A 22947-nucleotide genomic window follows, 5' to 3' on the forward strand; every position below is an offset into this window, starting at 1 on the left:
ACTGGATACTCACAGACCAACTCATGCCTGCAGATAACTCGTTTGATACACACTGTATCTGAAATGCTAAAAAGTCTAAACTAAACTGTCAACATTCATCTTCCCAAAAGACTAGAGGCTGGTGCACACTGGGTGGTGCCATCGTCCACGTCTTCCTGACTCCTTTGCCTGGGGCTTTTACTTTCCACACTCAACAGTCCCCACTCAGTCTGCATCACTTCCTTTGCTCATCTCCCCACCCTGCCCAGCTGTTGTCGATCTCAGTTTGAAATCCCAAGCTCTGTCATTTACCAATGAGGAAACTGAAGCCCAAACTTTGTCAAAAATCATAGTACCTAACGTGTTGGTGTCGAGACATCTAGGTATTCCAGTCATGTCTTGAACAATGCAGCCCAGGATGGTCTCAAACTCATGGCAATCCTCCTGCCTCTGCCTCCTGAGTGCTGGGATTTCAGGTGTGTGCCACCACACCTCGTTTCCATGCTAATTTATGGCAGAGCAGATAATAAATTGTGGGCCTCCTAAATTCCATTCAACAAGACTGTTGATCTCATCCACTTAACATTTTACTGTGGTCAGGCACAGAGCAAGTGTCAAAGATACAGTGTCTACAAGATAAAAATGGCGCAATTCAGATTTTCTAGCTGGCGGGAAGAGCAGACAACTGTAAGAAACCGTGAAAGAAGGAAGAAGGAGGCCATGGTGAAGTTGCTGCAGTTCCTGATCTTACCTCATCATCTGGTTCAGACCCATCTTCACTGTGGATATAATACAAACACTATTTAAGATTTGCTAAATAATGTAAAGCTCTAGTGTCCACATCTATTCAACACTCACTGGGCACAAAAGTTTGAACGTTAAGGGAAACGGCACTACACACTGCGCTGATTAGATGACTTCCTCCACAAATACCCTCTGACACCATCACACCCCTTCCCTCTGTTCGGTGTGGCTCTCAATTATCATCGGCAGTCACTGTGCCTCGCTAAGAGGGGCTCAAGATTAGTCACATCCCCAGATGTTCACTTGTTGCTGGACAAGCAACCCCTCTCCAAAGAAAATCAAATCAGCTATGAGGAATACAGCATTAAAGCTAAACTAGGGACTAATTTTGGTCAGCAGCACCCAGGATGCCAGAATTGGACACTAGTACAAGAAAAAAAAAACAGACTTATTTTTATGTCTTATTTTATAATAAAAAAAAAAACTACACATACTGGGTCTCCTGAAACCTGGGCTTCTTTGGAGTTGAGGCAGGAAATGAAGAATGGGAGCCAAAACAACTTACTGGGCCAGGAAGAAAGGAAACATTCAGACTAACAAGGTTATGTTAACAAAAAACAAAACAAAAGACAAACTGAAGACAATTTATTAAATAAATTTCATGAATCCATAGTGATGACAGAAAGGGCAAGGAGGAAGAGACAAGACAGACAAGAGAGGGAGTAAGGCAAGAGAGAAATAGTATGTGCACAAGCAAGCCAAAACCAAGAGACTTGCTAGTCACCTCTTCAACCAAGTGTCATCAGTGACAGTGGAAACCTGACGTTCTGTGCCTCCCCAACCTGATAAGGACTCAGCTTCCACAGCTGTCCTAACAAATGAACAGACACTGAACTTAATTGAGACTTGGACCTGGCTTCCTTTAAAGAAAAGAGAGGAGTCGGAGAGCATGCAGAAAACAGCTGACAAATCCAAAAAATTCAATGTTCTAGCCTGAACTTCAATGTCATTAAGAAGAAAAAAAAGATGGGAGACTGCTCTGAATGACAAGTAATCAGAGGCATGCCACGGCCAACTGCAATGAGTTAACACTGGCTCCTGAAACAGGAGAAAACAGCTATAACAGATATTCTTCAAACTGCTCGGAAAATTTGACTACAGACTGAAAATTAAATGTTACAGAATTGTTATTCTTGCTCAAAAGATTTCATGGTTTGAGAAAGTCATTCTTCTCACAGATGCATGAAGTATTTGGGTGCAAAGTAAGATTATCCATTAACTGACTCAATTAAAAATTATATACAAGGCAAATGTGAGCTGACTTACCATTCTCCTTCTCACAGCCAAAAACAACTCTTGAATGAGGCACTGACACACTGCCCTGGTCATTTGACCACTGCATCTTCTTCACTTACCCTACCTGAATGTACTCGTTGTATAAAGTCACCAATCATAAGGTAAGATCTGCAAGAGTGAAAGCCTTCTGCTTTGTCCACGGAGACACACTCAGCATGTAGTGCTTGGAATGTGAGTACTTCAATAATATCTTCAGTGACTCATGACATACCTTTCTCGGTGCCAGGCACCGGCTAAATCTGTTGCTCAGACTGTTCTCATCCTTTACCTCTTTTAGAAACAAATTTTATATTCCTAGATCCACGCTTCTTAGTATTCCCAACAGTCCAATTTGCTTTCAAATAGCAAAATCTGGATTTCATCTGTATGTGGGATCAGTGCTTTGGCCTAAATGAAAATGTTAATGTTTTAAAGAAATCCCCTTCAAATAATGACTGTAAGAAGCAAAAAATAAGGGGCTCAGTACTTCTGTCACCTGCCTCGCAAGCTCAAGGACCCGAGTTCAATCCCCAGTACAAAAAAAAAAAAAAAAAAAAAAAAAAAAAAAAACAGCAAAAAATGTTTGTGAGGAAATTAAGCAACTAAGAACCCTCCTCATATTACCATGTGTAAATTAATTTGAATACTTTGGAGTATGTGCTATTTGGTAGTAGCTAATGAAATGACCTAGTAATGCCATGCTTATATACCCAAAGCAAATGCATGAATATGTTCACCAAAAGATATGGACTATTTGTAGCAGCACTAAGGGATGGAAACTATTCCAATGACCACTGACAAGGAATATGAACACTGAAGAGTACGCACGCTGTGCCTCAATGAAAAGTTTACAGAGAGAATATACATTCTCGATGGTGTGTTCTTGCATGAAGCCCTGGACTCGATCTCTAGCACCAAAACTAAGAGCAAAACAAATCACTGTGCTGTAGTAGAATGCTACCCCCAAACTTCCCTACAGATCCAGAAAGTAAGAGAACCATGTTTGAGGACATAAATTGGCCTACATTCTTCTGAAATGTCATGTCTATTTTAAAATCCACATGAATTACTATTCTTTATCTATGCATATTGAACCATGGTTATTTCTCTCAAGGATATTTGAGAAAAATTGGTACTCAAGGAAAACAGTCCATAGTTATTTGGTGATTGCTGGTACTTCGGAACACTGTGTCAAACTTCAGTTTGAGAGCCAGGGGAGAGCTGGGCGTGGTGGCGCACGCTTGTAATCCCAGCACACAGAAGGCTGAGGCAGGACGACTGCTCTGAGGCCAGCCTGCACTACAGTCATTTCAAAGCCAACCTGAACTACATAGCAAGGCCTAACTCAACCCTCTGTCAAGAAAAATAATAATTATTATATTTATAATAAAAACAACCAGAGGCAAGTAACTATGATTAGGTAGCCTGATTCATATCTACTGTGAACTCACTAGCAATGTGACTATGGGCAACTCACTTAAACACTTTGTGCCGTGCCTATGCACAATATAATGACGATAATATTACTCTGGCACAGCTGGCTTTGAAAGTGAAAAAGATGATATAATTCAGGTACTCCAGTATTGTTTGCCTTTCCCTTCTTACCTCGTAAGCAGTACTGGATTGAAAAAAAAGAGTCAACAAGGTTTTTGCTGCAATATATATATTTTAATTCAAAGTGAATCAACAGTAATACACCATAAATTCTTATTTTGACACTCACCAAAATAGTCACCTGGAAAACCCGCTTTTTGTGACAAAGTACAGAAGGCTTGGTCACATTTAAATCACTGAGAACTAGAGAGAAATACTATCGCAAACTGTAATAGACATTACATCCATAAAAATTTTCCCAGTCCTTATTGTAATATTGCACAGTGCAATTGCTACATGGCAAACTAGTGTAGCATAGAAGTAAAAGCAAAACAAATAAATCAAAGAAAGAAAGCCACAAGTCTAAAATCGTTAAACGGTTAACAGTTCAAACTTAGTAATCAAATCTATATCACTGGGTTCATGAAAACAAATCCTCCTACACCTTGCAGTGTATGATTTAACTTTTACTCAACACAGACCAAGTTAAAAATTAGCAGTAGAGATTTAAAAAATGAAAAAATAACATTTAATTAAACATCCTGAATGAAAGAAGATCAGGATAGCTGATTAGAAAAAAACTATTTGTAAATTAATATAGTATGCAAATATGCAACTCGGAAATCATGCAGTGTTTTATTTAAGAAAGCATTAAAACTAAAGGAAACTGATAAAAATGGTTTTTAAGAGGGTACACATCCATATTCCTTTCTCCATGTGCTAAATTTAGACCCTGACAGGATTTTTAAATTTTTAATTATTTTAATTAATTTTTAACTTAAACATATTAAAAAGCCCATGATTCCAAGTAACTAAAAACAGTGTATTAACTGCAACCTGCCTTTTAAAAACATTACTGGTGTATGAAAATGTTAACCTTTACCACTTTACTGACAATTTCACAAGACTGCTTCAGTCTTGGAACTTAGAGAAAATGAACCATTTTAGGGAGGAAATGTGGCCCTGAACGAAAAGAAAACTGCGCCAGTTTTGTACCTATTGTGATACAATCAATCTTTTGCCCTTGGTGTTTCTGAAACATCCTTTGCCAGCACTGATTCTTTTCCAAGAAGTGAGCTGATACCAGTAATCTGCTGGACCATATAAATAAAATTAGAAGGCTGTGGAGGGCAGCAAATTTACTTAAATAGTGACTCCATATTCATGTGTCATCTGTAAATAATCTTTTAAATTAATCTTAGTCTACTTTTTATGTGTATTATATATATACTTCTATTTATATAATATAAAATGCATAGAATTGATTACTAAAAACACTGAAACTTGTGGGGAAAATTAAGTCCTTCATTTTCAGTGTGACTAAAAATGTACTGCTGGTTTTTATGATTTAATACTGTAATCTTTAAAATCAATTTCAGGCACATTTATTTCACTGATGATTATTAAATAAAACACTGCTGTGTTAATGGAGTAAAAAAAAAGTTTATCCATTATTAGCTTATTGTCAAGGCTGTACTAGAGCTGTACTAGTGGTATGCAATTAATTTATTAAAGAAATGCTGTAAATCCAAAACAGTTGGAGTTTTACACTCAAATGCTTTATACTGTTTATTCCAGTAAATGCTGTAAGATTATATTCCAGATTTTTAAGGAAAAAAAGTTAAGTCAAGCCTGCAAGATACAGCTTTCTCAAGAGTCTAAAATGCCAGTATGAAAATTTTAAAAAATTAAGTTACATTGATACATCCAAGTTTTTATATGCAGTGATGAGCACAAACATTAATAGAGATAAAATACTGATGCAAATAACACACCCCAAAATAACATATGCAATTATTTTCCATCATTTACAATACAGTAGTTACAATGACACTCCAAACAGAAAAGCAAAGTAAAAAGTCAAAACCTCAACTTCTATTTCATGTAATTAGACTTATACAGAAATCAGAAGGCTAAATAACAACTAGTTAATCACCTAATTTCACAGCTATCTGAAGTGGCAATCGTTATATAGCAGCTTATCTATAATACATTCAAGATAAATGATACAATTTATTACTTGCCTGTAAGCTAAAACACAGCCTCAGTTAAATACCTTTCCTTAAATTCCACCTCTACACTACAATATACTTGAGGTCTATGCAAAAAGTAGCTACCTTTTATATAGGAAATGGATGATTAAGTCTTTGGTGCTGTAAAAGCAACTTCATTTAAACATCACCACCATCACCACCAAGGGAGAAAGAAAAAGGAAGGGAAAAACCCAAGACACACTTCCTAGGAAAAAAAGCATGTAATTTCTGTCCCTGACGGAATGTATTAAATAAGCAGACACCACCAACAAGCTAAACAATTACTACAATGTAAAAATACTTTTAAAAAATAACCAAAAAACAAAAACCCTCTCACATGCATAAATGAAAAATTGCACACAAAGAACTCACATCTTTTCAAGCTTCAATAGTAAATATTCTGCTACTATTTATTAAATACTGCATGGTTTGCCCAAGCTAAGATGAAACCACACCATGAATCAATGAGTATTTTGCATTTTCTTTCATTATCTACTCAAAGTCATGCCTACTGCACCTCTAAACATTTTATTAAGTCCAATTATACAGCAAACACTCCCAAAATAAACTTGATTGTATTGCAGTTTCACTTAACAGTATATAAAATGCTGTGCTGTGACAGTTATCAACTATCCATTAGATACTGAATCAATTTTTCTTAAGCACTACTAACTGCTTACTTTTCTTGAAGCTAGATCATTCTGAAAGATCAGCACAATTCAGCTACAGCAAACATGCTGCCCTCTTAATAAGGAAAAAACAGCTACTATCTGAAATCATACCACACAAAACCAAAAATGAACATTACGCTATCAAAAGAAAACTAAAGAGTAGATCTGAATATTAAGTGCTGCAGTCCTCAACATTTATAGATAGGTAATAACATTAACAACCTCAAATATTTAAGGCACTATGTGTGGGAACGGTTTACAATGCAGCTGAGATTATTAGAACAACATTAAGAGCAAAGTCTAGGCAACATTTTGCCCATGCAAAAGACACATGCAAATGTAAAGAACAATAGCTCAGTTTCTTAGGTTAAGTGACCCAACATTTATACACTAAGACACAGATAATACAGTTCACTTGTATGCTGTAATTCTGACGTATGTGCATCTGTTGCTCTAAGTCTGTATACAGAATGGCTTCCCAAATGTGGACGTGTCTTGCACTAGTTAGAAGGCAATTTTATAAAAAATAACAGGAGCAAAACTGGACTTCTGCTCCCATAAGTCACCTGTCTAAAGTTACTACATAAGAAGATAACATGACCAAAGACAAGTTATACCAAATGTGCAAAACACATTAAAAGTGAGATTTTTTTTTTAAAGCTCAAAGTTGTTTAAATTGCACCCAAGTCTACATGATTCAAAAATAATTTTCTTGTGCCATGGCTAATATTTATTAAATACCATGTTTTTATTTTTAATCAAATGTTTACATCATTGAGCTTCCTCAATACACTATTTTGAGTTTTCACATATACGGATACTGGCTGAGTTTTGTTGGACTCAATGGGAATCCTGTATATGCCGGTGATGCTGCAATGTAAGAATGTGGGGGGAAGATTGGCTTGTACTGAGTCTGATGAATGGTCGGGGAAGGTAAGAGACGGGGATTTATGCCCACTGGGACTTGGTGAACTATGCCACTGGGGTGGGAGATATTGTAAGTCGGATGCTGTAACATAGGTCTTGAGGTACATGGAGAGGCTAAGAGGTGGGCCACCGGTGCAGCACTACTGAGCGTAGCTGATGATGGGTACGGAAGTAGCGTGGGCTGTCCTCCGAGGTGTGTACTTCCAGCCAGGTGGGCATGCACTGCTGTGTGGTTGGGACTCCCATGAGAAAGTGTAAATGGATTACTGGTAACACTAGTAGGGATATAAGCTTGCTGTCTTCGGTGCCCAAAGTTTCCATTCCACTCTTGATGCCCAGATCCAAAGTGCTGAACCTAACCACAAAGAAAAAAATGGCTAAATACATATTTTATAAGATCAAAGCAAAGGAAGACTGATAACTCATAGCAAATTTCTCAGAAACTTTGGCATGTACTAAAATAAGAAGAGAAAAATGCCCAATTTTATGCTAGTATTAACATTTTAATATTTATTACTACATATTCTACAGTACTGCCACTGCCACACACTGCTGCTAGTACTGTTACTGTCCCCACCACTACAAAAGCTATCATTTGTAGAGCACTTACAGCATATCAAGCTCATTTTTTATACATTCTAAAACAACCCCATGATGTAACTATTATTCCCATTCACTGTGGTCTGGATTTATTGGAGAGACCTAATCAAGGGAATATATACAGTACCAGGTATGACTGAATAATACAGTACATTTTTTAAAAAACAATACAGTAAAAGATGCATTTCCATTAATCACCCTCAAAGGATTTCCCTTCCTTCACATACACCTATCCATCATGCTTGCCACTTTCTGAGGCAGTTCTAGAAGTCCTCTTTCACAAGCATCTTTAGTTGCACTATCATGGACGCCTTGATGTCCTGAAATGATTCGAACATTTACCTTCCATGGTGATTTTGACTTTGAGGAAGAGCCAGAAGTTGCACAGTGCCGGATCTAGGAATGAGACGGATGAGGACACAACGTGTTTTCACAAGCTTGCCACCTTTCCACTGGATGGCATTCAGCAGCAGCACTCACTATATTTTTTATCAGATCTCACAGGCACTAAAGATGACTGTCAGAACTACTTCAGAAAGTGGCAAGAATGATAGGATAAGTGTGTCTGATGTGAAGTCTTGTGCTTGTTTTTTTTTTTTTTTTTTTTTTTTTTTTTTTGTAATGAGGATCAAACTCAAGACCTTGAGAGAGTATTTTGAGGGAATTAATGGCAATGTACCTTTTCCTGCATTTTTTTGTGGGGGGTACCGGACTTTGAACTCCGGATCTTGCACTTGCCAGGCAGGCAGGCACAGCACCACTGAGCTAAATCCCTGGCCCTGTAATAAATTTTTTACATTAAACATTCATCATATACTCTGATCACTCATTCTACATGACAAAACCAGGATTTGAACCCAAATCTAACTCCAATACCTGTGATTCATTTATTTCCCAAGTGAAACACAATTTCCAAGCATGATGTCAAACAAGATTAAAAGTACCCATTAAGGTCAGATGAACACCTCCATAAAAAATGGAGCCACCAATCCATTAGTGTACCTTCTGATTTAAAGGTCTAAGAAAAAAAGACACTGGAAAATTTAATCTAAAGAACCTAAGGACTTACTCTTTCTAAGAACAACCTAAGTTCTATGGAAAACTAAGTAAATTTGTTACCTTTAGTCACATAGTGAAAAGGGAAAAATATATAAAGACTACTTACTGTTTCAGAATCTTTTTTTTCCTCACTAAATTAAAAAATACATGTATACCAAACTTGGAACCCAAAGACTCTTAGAAATCCACAAATAAACATACTTGACTGAAGTTCAAATGCTGCTGCTGGAATGCTGATGTCAGTTTTTGCTGGCGATTACCCGTTGCAGAAGGCTGGTGTGATCGTCCAGGGGCAGATCGACCTTTTATTAATGGCTGGCATGTAGAATCTATCAACAAAAAATATTGGAGTGGGTGCTTTTTTTCCTCTTCTACTAAAACCTTAGAAAAGTCTTTAGGTATTTTACACAACAGTGATTTGAGATCTATAAAGTTAAAAAAAAAAAAGAATACAGCTTTTGGTTTCCAAGCAGTTGATGCTATTTGAACAATCCTATTCTCAGATGTTCCTAAATTAAGACCTTTTAAAGAACAATCAGAGAAACAGGAATATTCAGTTTACCTGTGTTAGCCATATGCTCATCAACATTTAGTCCATTTTCTATTCCCATTGGTGGAACCACCACAGTACAAACAGCTGGCTTGGTTTCTGTATCAGCAGAGGTTACCAGTTCTGTGTTTTGATGAGTACCCTCCACAAAACTACTCTCTGCAAATGGACTGTCATGCCCCGAAGAGTCTGATGTTGGAGAGCCATCCACAGTATCACAACCACTTTCTTGTTCTTCATCTGACATACTACGACAAGAAAATACTTTTATGAGTGATTATTTTTTTCTAATATTGAATATCCAGGCTTCTGAAAACTAGTAAGAATCTTAATCAGTTATTTTATTTATGATTATTCCTGTTTCTTTAACCAATCACATTTTTTCATAGACTTTCTAGACCCTTGAATTCATTCTGTATTCAAACTGCTAAACCCAGTTCTGTCCTGTTTCAGAAATATCTTTCTGGCACTTATTTTTTTTTCCTTTCCTTTCCCATTTAAGCTGTAGTAGCAGTTCATAAAATGTGTCTTTAGAAATTCTATATAATTTCATCTGGACAAAAGTACTGTTCTACATAAATAAAATATGCAAATAGATAAGCATGTAACTTATCCAACCAATATTCAAATTATAATTCTGTGGTTAGGATTTGTCTCTTTATGTAAGGTCCTTTCAATCTTTCTGCAGGCCTAGCCAATGTCCCTGACAGACCTCTCATTCTTCAGGATTTCTGCATTTATTGTCTGTCTTAATTACTCATTTCATACTTAAAATTTTGAAGCATTTCATTTCAAAATGTATATTTCATTTTTATCTTATGTGTGTGTGTGTGTATATATATATATATAGATATATATACACACACAAACACACATGCATGTATATATCTACTTTCAAGCCACATTATCAGCAACTTATAAAAGATGTATTAAAGCTTCTTTATATCTTCCAGAGAGCTTTGGCTAAAAGTATGCAATATCATATTTCCCAACTAAAGAAAAAGAAAGACAAATATATAAAATTAACTCAAATTTTTTTTTCAAATACAATCAAATATATTTCATGAAAAATGTGGTGGCTTATTTCTTAATGTACTAATATATCATGGTGGTTAGGGAAAGCTTACTATTTAAGTGGCCAAAACACATATATCAGTCATCAATAGTAAGTGAAAAAGTAGTGGTTACTCTGATAGTGAGTCACAACAGCTTAATACGTAAAAAAAATTTTTTTGTTCTGCTAAAGTATGTTTTATTTCAAATGTAAGCTATTAATTAATAGTAGTCTGTGGAACTCGTGGTCAAGAGGCTTTGTTTTAACCCTTTCAAAAATAATTCTTTAAAAATTATTTTTTAGAACTTTTTCATTTAGAGATGCTCTGTAACAATGAATAAAATGACTATTAAAAACTTTAATTTACAAAAAGTGATTTACATAGTTTTTAATAGCTAAAACTTGGAAACAGCCCAATTGCCCATCAATTGGAGACTGGAAAAAGAGGATATGGTTTTTCTATAAAATGGAGTACTACTCAGCCATAAAGAACGAGAAACTAGAGACATTTATAGCTAAATGGATGCATATTAAGGCCATACTCTTAAGTGAAATAAATAGGACACACAAGGAAATACCAAATAAGTTTCTCTGGTGTGAAAAACAAAGTGTAAATAAGGTTCAAAAGGTATAATCGATAATGTGAACTAGGAAGAAAAGGTCTAAAAGAGAAGGGGAAGTAGGAAGGGTTGGGGAAAGGAAATAAGGGGAAAGAAAACAATGTGGAAAAAAGGAAAAAATGGAAACAAAGTCTTTGTAAATAGGGAAGGGTGAAAGGGGTGAAGGGAGGGCAGGGGAATGGCGAGAAAATAAGAACCAAGATATATCGTGTAAAGGTACAAGATCCTAATGATTAATATAACTATACTGTTTTACTTTAAATGTACTAATACACTTAATGGGAAAAAAAAAGTGATCTAGTTCAAAAAATATACTCAAGAGAAAAGTCACTTTTTTTTTTTTTTGGTAGCGAGGGTTAAACTCGGGACCCTGTGCTTGCAAGGCAGTTGACAAAATCCCCGGCCCCACATTTTTTAATGTACATAAAAAAATAAAATCATAGTCTTTTTCATAAACTTTATAATTATTGTATTCTACTACTGAAATTCTTTTACCTGTTCGGTCTCTTGCAAAGGGATGGGCTGGACTGTCCTGAGGAGCTGGTGCTCAGAGTACTATCAGGACTACTTAATGAACACATCCGATCAATATTCAAAGTGCTCTGGCAAGCTTCACAATCTAGACTACCTTTACACCTGAAGGAAATAAGGAGGGGAAAATATTGGTCAAAAATAAGAAGATACTTTCTAGGTGGCTAAAGTTAATATTACTTAAGGAGAGAAAACAGTGAAGAATTACCCTCGTGGACCAAAATTTAAAGCTTATAAATGCAAGGAAAATGCCATAATAGTCACCCCAAATACTACTTAAGAAGTCTTCTCTGTCTCGAACCTGATTATGTCATTTGAAGGTCTAACTCCAAAAGGCATCGACAAGGAGTAAGTAGTCACAGAGAGTTGCTTTTCAGTACACAATCATTTCTTAATGCTGCTGCTATGTTTGGCACTTACTCTCTAAGTGAATGTCTCGGGGACGTCTCTTCCTCATCGGTGTCACTGCTAATAGTGATCACACTCACTGCAGGACTCGGGGAGTCAGCGATGATGATGGTTTGCCGCTGTTTGTCTGAAACCGATGAATCAGAGTCCTGTCGGACTGATGCTTCACAGCAACTTCTTGTTTCTCCTTCTGAGTTATGATTGTCTTGTGTTTCCACACAACTTACTTCCTCAACATCTTTCCCATTTATTATCTTTGGAGAAATAAATGATGAATGTGGGATATTGGTGTTCTGCAATGAATTACTCCTGCAACCAAAGGAATAATTTGCAGTTGTTATAATCAAAATATGTAAATGATTTTTTTTTCTAAGATATCTTTGTAAATTAATGCAAACCTTGTTCACGTTCATGTATACAACACGATAGGTGAAGAATTTCTGTGAAATATGATATAATCTATAAAAATAGCGTATATTGCATTTACATAGAATTACATAGTAAATGTGATATCTGAATGTCTACATTACAGGTGGAGAATAAATCAAAAGGGCAATAAAGGCAATCTTACCAACTGAAAGCATTTATTTCCTCTCTTCCTGGCTCCCATTCCATTAGTTTTACCAAAATACCTCTGAGAAATTAAGAAGGGAGCTCGCTTAGTGTTTGTAACAAAGCTATCAAAGAGGCCATTTTGAATTTAACAGAGTGACCCTTTAGTGTACATGCAAAATTCATTTTAAAGACTAATTCTCAAAAATTTAAAGAATAATTCTCATTTTAAAGACTAAGAGAATAAAGTACCAATACCAACCTGTTATGGCACAGCTTATTTTTCTTGGTAGTGGCAGGCTGAGGCCAAACAACATGTGCAATGCCCACACTAATTGGCTGTGGGGCTGATAAAGTTATCTGATTCGTTAGAAGAGGCTGTGGCATCATAGAGTTATAATGATTGCTATGTGAAATCATTTTCCTAGGGAGAAAATTCAGAAAAATTGAATCTCCTCTTTATCAAGATCTACTTTGCAGGCTATTCACAAAGTACTTCTGTTTTGAACTTACCCCCAGTCTCCAAGCCTCTGTGAACCAGCTACACCTTCAGAAGTCAGTGTAGCAGTAGCGGGAGCCATGGGTGTTACCTGCTGCCAGGTAGGTAAGAGCATCTGCTGTGTTCTCCCAGACCACGTCTGCTGCAACAACCACCACCACCAAAAAACAACCAAAAATGACTACATTATAAACAATACTTCCCAAACTCCAAAATATTAGTAAAGTATCAAAAAACAATTATAAAAGTAAAGCCAATAACCTATGAAAGGAATGGGTCCGAGTTAGTCACTTTCACTACTTCCCCATAGTACAAGCTGATATGTGATGCATGGATCAAAGCCTCTATTTATGTATCAGTATATGTGCAAAAAACCTCAATGAAATATGACCAACCTGAGAGAGAACTCCTGGTCGGATCTGTAGCGGCTGCATGGCAGGGGCCTGAGTTACCAGTGGAACTGTATTGTCTACCCTTATTGAGTAACTGGTGGGTTTACCATGTGCTGCAGGAATACCTGTGAAACAGAAATTATCCAGTAAGAGTAAAAAAGATGTTCCTGTGATTTAAATTGTAAAATAATTATAAATGTAAAGAAATGCTTAAATTCTAATTGTTCATAAAACCATTAACTACATAAAATTTTCATGACCCTAACAAAAGTAATCATATAGGAAACAAGGATGCTTCCTATCTATTTTTGTACATGATCACAAAAACTGCTATAGTTACTTTTTAAATACATGTTACAAGCCTGCATCATTTATTTTTCTTGAAACTTCTTACTTTTTGAAGTTGCTACCAAGTTTTATTTTCTTTTCTAACAGTTAGACCACCACGATAAAGAATCTGAAAATGTGAATCTGGCTTAATATCCTAATTCAGCAGGTCAATGTTCTTTACATATAACCTTCTAGCTATGCTTAATAGTTTCTTCTTTGAAATTGTGGCAGGAAGGGGGATCCATCACATTTCACTCCATAGCATAGAGGTAAAGGGGTTTTGAATTTTTAAAATTTAATCTCCAAAGAAAAAGAAAAAAATTGCCTATTCTACCTAACTTGGTGATATAATGTAACAGAGTTTTGTTCAATATGGCTTAATGGGACTACTATTCCTCACTGAGCTGCTCAAAGAAATACGTTACCATTTTGCTTGTCCACTGGGAGAATTAAAAAGTGGGATGGCCAGCCATGTTACTCCCATTAATGCTAATATTTCTGTTCAATGTATTGTAAAGCAGCTGCAAATATTGTATCTTAGAATGCTAAACTTTGAGACAGCAAAATAGCATCACATCTCACCTTAGGGCTTTGGCAAAGAAGATTCTAGGAACACAGCTTGCGATCAGAAAACAATCTACTAAATTCACTACATCTTAATTCCAGTGACTTCTGTAGCAGTCACTTTCAATAGGGACTCATAGATTATTTCAGTACAGCCATGCATCACTTAGATGTGTATATTTTATGAAATGCGTTGTTAGGTGATTTCAATTGTATGAACAGCACAGAGCATGCTTGTACTAGGATGGCTGCTGCATCACATTATAGTAAGGATACACACACATATGTACTGGGGATTGAATCCAGGTCTTTACTCGGTCCCCTCTTTTTATTTTTTATTTAGAAATAGGATCTCACTAAGACACACACTTGCCCAGGATGGGCTGCAACTTGCAATCCTCCTGTCTCAGCCTCCCAGGGTGCTGGTGGTACAGGTACACACACCACATAGACTTAAGGCAATGTAATCTTTTTGCAGGGTGGGGAGCACCAGGGATTGAACTTGGGACTTTGAGCTTGCGAGGCAGGTGGTGGAATTACTGAGCTAAACACCTGGCCCAAGGCAATGTGATCTTCAAGGACCACTGTGGCATATGGAGCCTGCCACTGTTCAAAATGTCACTATGTGGGATGAAAGTGATGTTAGTCACAAATTTTTAGTCATAAGTGAAAACTATGGTCTTTTTGTTTATTCCTATTGCAAAACAACCTTGAATTTTTTGTCGCACAAATATAAGCATTAATCCCAACAAAAATGTTTATTTTGTCCAGTTTCTCCACAGAGATTTTTGTTTCCCTGCCAGGGTATTCTACTTTCTGTATTCTGTCTAAAGAGCCAGGTATAAATTAAGCTTTACAAAAAAATCTAGAATTGTTTTTTCTGATTGATCTTCTTACAGCCTCCAAAACAGTTTGTCTTGATAAGCAAATTCTCCAAGAAAGAGAACATGCACATATTCGGGCCATGGAGATATATCCCAGTGATACACAATCTCTTTAAGAAAAAAAGCGAAACTCACTTTGACAAGAAAGAAGAAAAGCAAACTGAATTCCAAACAAACATCACATTCCCTTTTCTCAGTAAGCAATGTCTTAAGTGAAAAGAATCTCCCTGTATCTTCTCTCATGAGATCTAATTTTTATCAAATTCAACAGTGTGAGAAGATCCCAGTTTTTTATACAGTTAATAAGTTAGCAAAAACTATCTGTCTTTGATTAGATTTGCTTTAAGACTTGGGAGAACCAGGCACAACAAACTTATGAAGACTACTCTAGTACAACAAAGAACTTTGCTGGAATGTATTTTACTTTATAAAGTACTTTTCATCCAGAGAGGATGAACTAACTCATTTACTAAATAATTTGAAGTGCCTGTTTATATATACAACTAACACTCAGATTTGTTAAAGCTTTAGGTAAATCTTCTGTACCAAAATATCTTTTAATAAAGCATAATCTTACAGATAAAACACCTATATACAATTTCCTATATACTGTATTGTATGTATAATATAATGTAATATATGTATAATATGTAAAATACATGACAAGCATGACCTAAACACCTCAGCCTCACTGTAAAATAAAAATTCTAAGTGAAAGGGCTTAGGCACTAAACTTATTTTAAAATATGAATTTTAGTGATATCAAAACTATAACACACTGGGCATAGTGGCACACGTCTATAATCCCAGCACTCAGGATGCTGAGGCAGGAAGAGTGCCTCCAGTTCGAGGCCAGCCTGGGCTACAATAGTGAGTTCAAGACCAGCCTGAACTACATGTCAATGCATTGTCTCGAAAAAAAACCTACTACCCAGCAGCTGCCAAATAATTGCTTTAAATATTTCTAATAAATAGACTGACATTATAAGGAAGAGGAATTAAGAGACTTTCTTCATAGATGTTGAGACTGACTAGAGAAAGCTTTCATTTCTAAGGCAGATACTACATTACAAGTTACTCATATTCTTGCCACCACGTGTACAAAAGTGCTAACTTTGCCACCTGAAAAGGTCAAGGTCTTTGGTTCTGGAAGTTCTTCATCAGATATTTACAAAGAATGATCAATTTCAAGCCTTGCTTTAGCATGCTGACCCAGTGAATGCACGTTATGGCAATATGGCCCAGGATGGCCAGGATATCTGTAATGTATACTGTACTCTGCATACTGACTTCTCCAAGTGTGCCGGTCTTATGTGAAACAGAATAATGACAGAGGTAGAGACTTCACTTGCTTAGAAAGTCCTGCTGATGATGGCCAGCCATCTCTTGAACCCCTTTGTGGCTGCTGCTTCTGTTCCAGCCATTGGATTTCCTTACGCTATAGGGACATCAGTCCCAGCTGGAGCCTCTGGTGTGCTTACACTCATCTCCTCTGCTATCACTGGAATAACAGCTTAATAATTCATGGCCATTTCTGAGGCAAGTAGTATACCAGAAATTTTGTTCTACTCATCACCAATTTCAATTAAGATCTGATTGCACTATGTGGACTTTTTATCCTATTTGGAGTTAAGGTGATGTGTATTGAGTGGAGATCATGTTTAGTAAGAAAGACAAAGGCCTTAGTTTGGATGGCAGGTGCCAATCAAGCTCTAGCCAAGAAGTGTGTATCACGGGTCTAAAGGCTACTGAAATGGCTTAAATTCAAATGCATCACTAAAATATGCAATATATTTAGGGGACAGGTATCTAGATTTGTTTTAAAATAATGTGACTCTAGCTGGGTGTGGTGGCACACCCCTGTAATCCCAGCACTCTGGGAAGCTGAGGCAGGAGGACTGCCAAATTTGAGCCTGGCCTGAGCAATTTGGAGACTTAGCAAGATCCTGCTTCAAAATACAAAGGCTGGGGATGTAGCTCAGTGTGAAGACACTAGATTCCTTCCCTAGAACGACGTGTACAAGCATGTGTGTGCAAGCGTGCACATACACCAATACAATGATAGTAAAAATGGATGCCTAAATTCAAAGTACAGTTTAAATGAAAGATTACCTTGAATAGCTGGGGGACAGATAATCAGTGTCTGCTGAAAAGCATCACCACAACCAAACTGTGCAGTTCCTGCCTGCAAAGGTATTCCATGGTGCACAACTGAATGAGCAGATGTGGTCAATGCCTGAAACAATCAGCATACTGAAAATTATACAGAGCAGTCTTCTGATTGCTACACACATGCATTATAATCAGAATCCACACACATTTCTTAAAATCTAATCCTACAAAAAAAGTGAACCCAGAAAAGGAAAACAAAAATTGATCAAACTAAAATGTAAACTCTGATTCTACTGAACTCTAATTGTGTTTAGAGTGCTGGCATAGAAAGGCAGGTGCAAAATACTGACAGAATGAAAGAGGAAAGGAAAAAATGAATTTGAGTAGGTATGCTCCAACTGTCAGCATAAAGTTTTAGGGTTACTGGATAGGAACACTAAGTCCTCAGCAACACTGCACTAACTGCCAACAGAAAACTTCTGTGTACCAACAGAAACACTTTATTTTTATCTTTTTGGTACCAGGGATCGAACTGGGGTCCTTGCGCTTGTGAGGCAGGCGGCGGCACCACTGAGCTAAATCCCCAGCCCTGGAAACACTTTTCAAAAAGAATATAATGCAGTACTCCAAGTTCTTACCTGGCTTCTTATTGTTCCAATTTTAGTAAAATTTGCTGTCAGAGTAGTAGTACTACTTGAAGCAACTGGTCTTAAAAATGAAGTTTTATTGTGATTATTTGTGTCACACGAATTTGGGTGGGACTTACAAATATCCATAATATGAAAACAGGACTTTACACTGCAAAAGAAAAAGTGAAAGGTATTATAATATTTTTAATTATTACAGATTAAAATTACATAAACAAAAGAAATAATTTTAAAAACCAAAATCCTATGGTTTGTACTTAATCTATTTCTAATATACTCTCTAACATAAAAACTTTCTAGAAAAGATTGAATTTCAAAGCAAGTATCATATCTGAAATATTTTTTAAGACAGCAAAACAACAGTAAACATTTTTTGGTTAGCACACAATAATTTTATGATCCTCACACCCTAAATAATTGTCCATACCACTAAATTATTGGTCCCAAGTATTTCGTTGTTATTTTCAAAAGTGATTGTTTATGGATACTAGTAGTACATTTTCAAACGTTTGCAAAAAGATGTAATTGGGCTTTAAAAATCATCAATTTTCAGAACAATTCAATTTTAAGGAATACTGATTCATACCTATGCCTTCTTCATTCAGTCTTTTAAAAAGAGTAAATAAAGTTTTTAAAGTCATTTATATGACTTACTTCCACTTAAAAAAAAAAAGGTATGGAGCTCAAAAAATATGGAAGACTCTGATAGGGCCTTCAATTTCAGCATATATTCTTTTCTACTGACCTATAAAAAACCTGTTTTCCTTCCAGAATACAAAGAATAATGCAGAAAATAAGAGGAGGAAAAAAGCAAAAGGTGAAGGAAAATGGTATTTACAGGACTCAAAAGAAAACAGAACCAAGGTTCTATGAAAAATGAAATGTGACTTGGAAGAGAAAGGTATTAATATTTCCTTTATATATTTCTGGTTATTGAGGTTAAGAATGTCATGTAAAAACAAAACCACTCACTCTTATTTTCAGTATGGTACTTTGGAAAAAGAACATTGGACTGAATTCAGATTTGTATTCTAATTCTAATTTGCCACTTATTACTCAATGTGAATTCGGCCTACTTAGCTGAATCTCCTTTGGCTCGGTTTACTGATATTTAATGAAGAAAAAACATTTTTCTAACACACTGATTTTCTAGACATTATTTTTCAAGAGCCAATCTAAAAAGATTGTGAAATGACATACTGGTTGCTATGAGGGAAATCTAAAAGATGTTTCATATTAACAAAAGGATGGTTCAGTGTCTCAGATGGAGTAATTCTTAAATCTGCATCAATCAGCAACATTTTCTTCAACAGACTAACAAATTCTCTTCTATCAGCTTTCTCAGCCAAAAGATCACTTCCTTCCAAATCCATCACTGTGTTCACCTAAGAAATAAAAATTTCAAGTCATTGAATAATTAAAAAAAAGCCATAGAGACTAGCTTATGTTAAAACTACTGTTTTAGGGAACGGCAATTATTTTGAAAAAAGAAGCAACTAAAATTAAATAATCCTCAAAATGTTTCAAGGTACCAAATAAGATTCAAAGCAGAGAGGAAAAAAAATTTTTTTTTTTAGTTAAATGAAGAGTGATTTCTAATGAGATACAGGGGAAGGAAGTCTGCTTGCTAGGATATTTCCTTTTACATAAATTTTTTTCAACAACAGAATAGGTAAATTAAAGATTTGATAAAGACAATGCAATTTAGCTCCTGAAAGGTTGAAAACTCAGAATGAATTTCATTTTAAAAACCTAAACATAGCAAGCATTCCATAGTCCAACATGCTTTGGCACCCTCGACATTCAAAGACTAACAAAAGTATCTCTGACACTCACGTGCGCTATGTCATCCAGACTGTTGAATATGTACTTTCTGGCTTCTTTAGACTTCATTCCTGTTTCTGCCTCATGTTCTTCCAGTGTCTAATTGCATTTATCAAAAATGAAAATAATACATATTATTGCCCACCATTTGTACATGTGTACTTCTTTAATCCTGACATATTAAGTCTAATATACTGAGTATTCCCAGGCAAGCAATGTAAGTCAAGTAATAGTGTGAAAAGAGTGACTCTCAAAAAAATTATTTCTTGGCAGTACTGGGGATTAAATAGGACCTTTACCTGGAGCTATATCCCCATCCCTTTTTTATTTTAAAACAGGCTCTCATTAAGTCACTAAATTGCCTGGTCTGGGCTCAAACTTGCAATCTTCCTGCCTCAGTCTCCCAGAGGATGTAATCCCTTTTAGAGATTATAGGCATGTGCCACCATACCCGGCTAAAAAAAAAAAAGTACAAAGGGGGCCAGGAGGGAAAGGTTAATTCAGGCAAAGGAAATGTTTCATATATAACAAACTCCTGAAAAAATAATTACAGGCTTAGTCACTGAAGACTTACTGATCCTCAAAAGATCATAGCACATGAGTGGTTAGATCTAGTTCTTGTTCTATAAAGCTTAATAATGTAGAACTGACAAATGCAATTATACACATTACATCTAAATACCATTAAAGAGGACTTGGGGGTGTAGCTCAGTGGTACAGCACTTGCCTAAGCATGCTTGAGGTCTTAGATTCAAATACCCAATGCCACAAAGGAAAAATAAATAAATAATGAGTTAAATGTGTCTTCAGATTAGGGTATGAGCTAAGTTATTCTAAGAGGACTTTCTTTTTTAAGGAAGGGTCAAAGCTTAAAATTCAAAGAGACCAAATGTGATAAAAACAGGTATATAAAGTATTATCCATACATATACGGCGTCGCAGAAAACTTAAAAAAAAATTTTTTTAATCAATTACCTTTAATCTCCAACCAGGATGAGACATATCTGCTTCTCTACAAAAAAATCGCGTGGATTTTGTGCCCACATTTAACAACTGTTCTCCTGGTAAACCTTGAGTCTGAGAAATGTATCGAATCTGAAAATTAATTCAAAAATATTTATTTTTTTATGCTATAGACTTTAACTGAACACTAATATCAAGCACTATGCTAGATAGACATTAAGTCAGGAATGAAAGAATATTATCTGTGCTCTCAATAAATTCAGTCTTATGGAAAACAGACAAGGAAATAACTATAACACAGTATCATGAGAAACATAATACATGCATGCTTTAAGGACAGAGAAGGTATACCTAAAATAATTATAGAAAAAGTTCCCTGAGAAAAACCTGATCTATTAAAGTTATAATGTATGTAAATATGGAAAATTAAGACTGAATACCCATATATTTAAGCCTTAAAGTACAGAAATTCACTAAGGGAGAAATGGCAAGAGATGAACTTCAACTAGTGGGCAAAAGGCTTCATCAACAAGTTTCAATTTTATTCCAGGAGGTGATAATGAAGAGACATGAGAGAAATTTAAGCAAGAAATTAGTAACTTACATTTTTGAAGTACAAAGAACAGATGAGGGAATGGGGTGAGATTAGAGTGATAAAATAGTCAAATTGTTACTGGGAGAGTAGAGTGGGGGGGATCCTAAGTTACTGGCATATTACATGTACTTGCTTGTGTCTACAGGGGAAGAGACAGGGTTACAGATGAGCTCTCCTAAGGAGCACAGTAAAAACCTCCAGCCTCAGAGCTTCTGAACTTAATGTTTCTTCTATTTGGAATACTTCTCTCAAGTATCTGTACATTCTCTCTCATCCTTCAGCTCTTGGCTCAAACGTCATCTTGTTTGTGACACTCTGCAAGCCAATAAATAATGTAGCAAGCTCTGCCTTTCTCAGCAACCTCGTCCTCTTGGCTGTATTTTTCTCCACCATGTTTCACTATCTGATATCCTACATATTCACTTTCTATTTTCTTTCTTCATTCTCCATTAGGATCTAAATTCCATGAAGGGAGGGCCTTTGTTTACTCACATAGAGTCAGCACCCATGACAATGACTGGTGCACAGCAAGCCCTCCAATACTAGTTCTCTAACTTAATGACTAGGAAGTATAGTGAATAGAGGTTTTAAAGAGAGAGAGATCTCTTAGAACACAAACAGCCCTCCCATCTTTTTTTATTAACCTCATAAACACTCTGCTTTAGTGTACCCTCTCCTGCATCTTCTATTTCTTCGTCTCTGTAAGACCTTTCCCCTTAGACTGAAAACAAAGTTCCGTATGTTCTATTCTCAAAAAAGAAAAAGAGTAAAACAAAACAAATCCCTCCTTTAGTTAGCTCTTTCTTACTTTAACTGAGTAACATTCCATATTATTTCACTTCCAATCCATAACCCCAAACACTGCAATCTGAATTTTACACTCCTCAGTCTCATGATAAAATGATAAGTAACAGCCTCTTAATAATGGACATTTCTAATGGTCACATCTAAGTGTTGATCTTACTTTGAAACTAATGGCTACCATCTTTCTACCTAAAATTCTACTCATTCCACTTCCACATTATTCTTTTCTGGTTCTCTTCTACTCCCTGACTTTCTAACTGCCTTACTCTATGTGCTTGATATGATATTGCTTTCAGAATTTTATCTTTCTCATTTCCCTCACAAGTTGCAAGCACTGAGTTTCACTTCTAAATAAGTATATTGATCTTTAGCTCTAACTCTAGCTCTGGAGCTCTGCCTTATTGACAAATGCTTATTGACACACTCCTCCTGGCTAAACTTTAAGACTTCAGATGTCTCAAAAAGAACACATCCTAAACCGACTCTCCCTCTCATTTATAATCTTTGTGTATTTCTAACTTAACAGCAACACCATCCATACAAATCAGAAAATGAAATTTGTGCCACAGGTGCCTCTCCATCATCCTCCCCTAAATCCAAAAACCATAATAATTTTTACCGCACTAATATTTTTCATAACTGTCCCCTTGTTTTCATCTCTATTTCAGGTCTTTAAT

The 22947-nt window shown here is 36.0% G+C and overlaps 2 protein-coding genes across 5 annotated transcripts in view; both read right to left on the reverse strand.

Annotated features, from left to right (window-relative positions):
• Positions 1-2140, reverse strand: part of Kiaa1549l (KIAA1549 like) — a 279081-nt gene extending 276941 nt beyond the window's left edge. Inside the window, exon 1 of the mRNA XM_033756488.1 lies at positions 2050-2140. Within this exon, the coding sequence (XP_033612379.1) occupies positions 2050-2125 (76 nt within the window). The 5' untranslated portion in view covers positions 2126-2140. The remainder of the gene's footprint in view (positions 1-2049) is intronic.
• Positions 2141-3712: 1572 nt separating this feature from the next.
• Hipk3 (homeodomain interacting protein kinase 3) overlaps positions 3713-22947 on the reverse strand; it is an 89071-nt gene continuing 69836 nt past the window's right edge. Inside the window, exons 4-17 of one of the 4 annotated variants that reach the window (XM_010612638.3) lie at positions 20884-21003; positions 19921-20007; positions 19285-19469; positions 18076-18235; positions 17438-17561; positions 13551-13672; positions 13170-13297; positions 12919-13080; positions 12676-12738; positions 12117-12413; positions 11661-11801; positions 9504-9739; positions 9143-9270; positions 3713-7637 (exon numbers count right to left, since the gene is read on the reverse strand). In XM_010612638.3, coding sequence (XP_010610940.1) covers positions 7161-7637; positions 9143-9270; positions 9504-9739; positions 11661-11801; positions 12117-12413; positions 12676-12738; positions 12919-13080; positions 13170-13297; positions 13551-13672; positions 17438-17561; positions 18076-18235; positions 19285-19469; positions 19921-20007; positions 20884-21003 — 2430 coding nt within the window. In that variant the 3' untranslated portion in view covers positions 3713-7160. The remainder of the gene's footprint in view (positions 7638-9142; positions 9271-9503; positions 9740-11660; positions 11802-12116; positions 12414-12675; positions 12739-12918; positions 13081-13169; positions 13298-13550; positions 13673-17437; positions 17562-18075; positions 18236-19284; positions 19470-19920; positions 20008-20883; positions 21004-22947) is intronic. The other 3 variants (XM_010612639.3, XM_010612640.3, XM_010612641.3) reach the window with 3 other exon arrangements.

The sequence above is a fragment of the Fukomys damarensis genome, unplaced genomic scaffold, assembly GCF_012274545.1.
Source record: "Fukomys damarensis isolate Sample0158 unplaced genomic scaffold, DMR_v1.0_HiC HiC_scaffold_27, whole genome shotgun sequence".
NCBI lineage: Eukaryota > Metazoa > Chordata > Mammalia > Rodentia > Bathyergidae > Fukomys > Fukomys damarensis.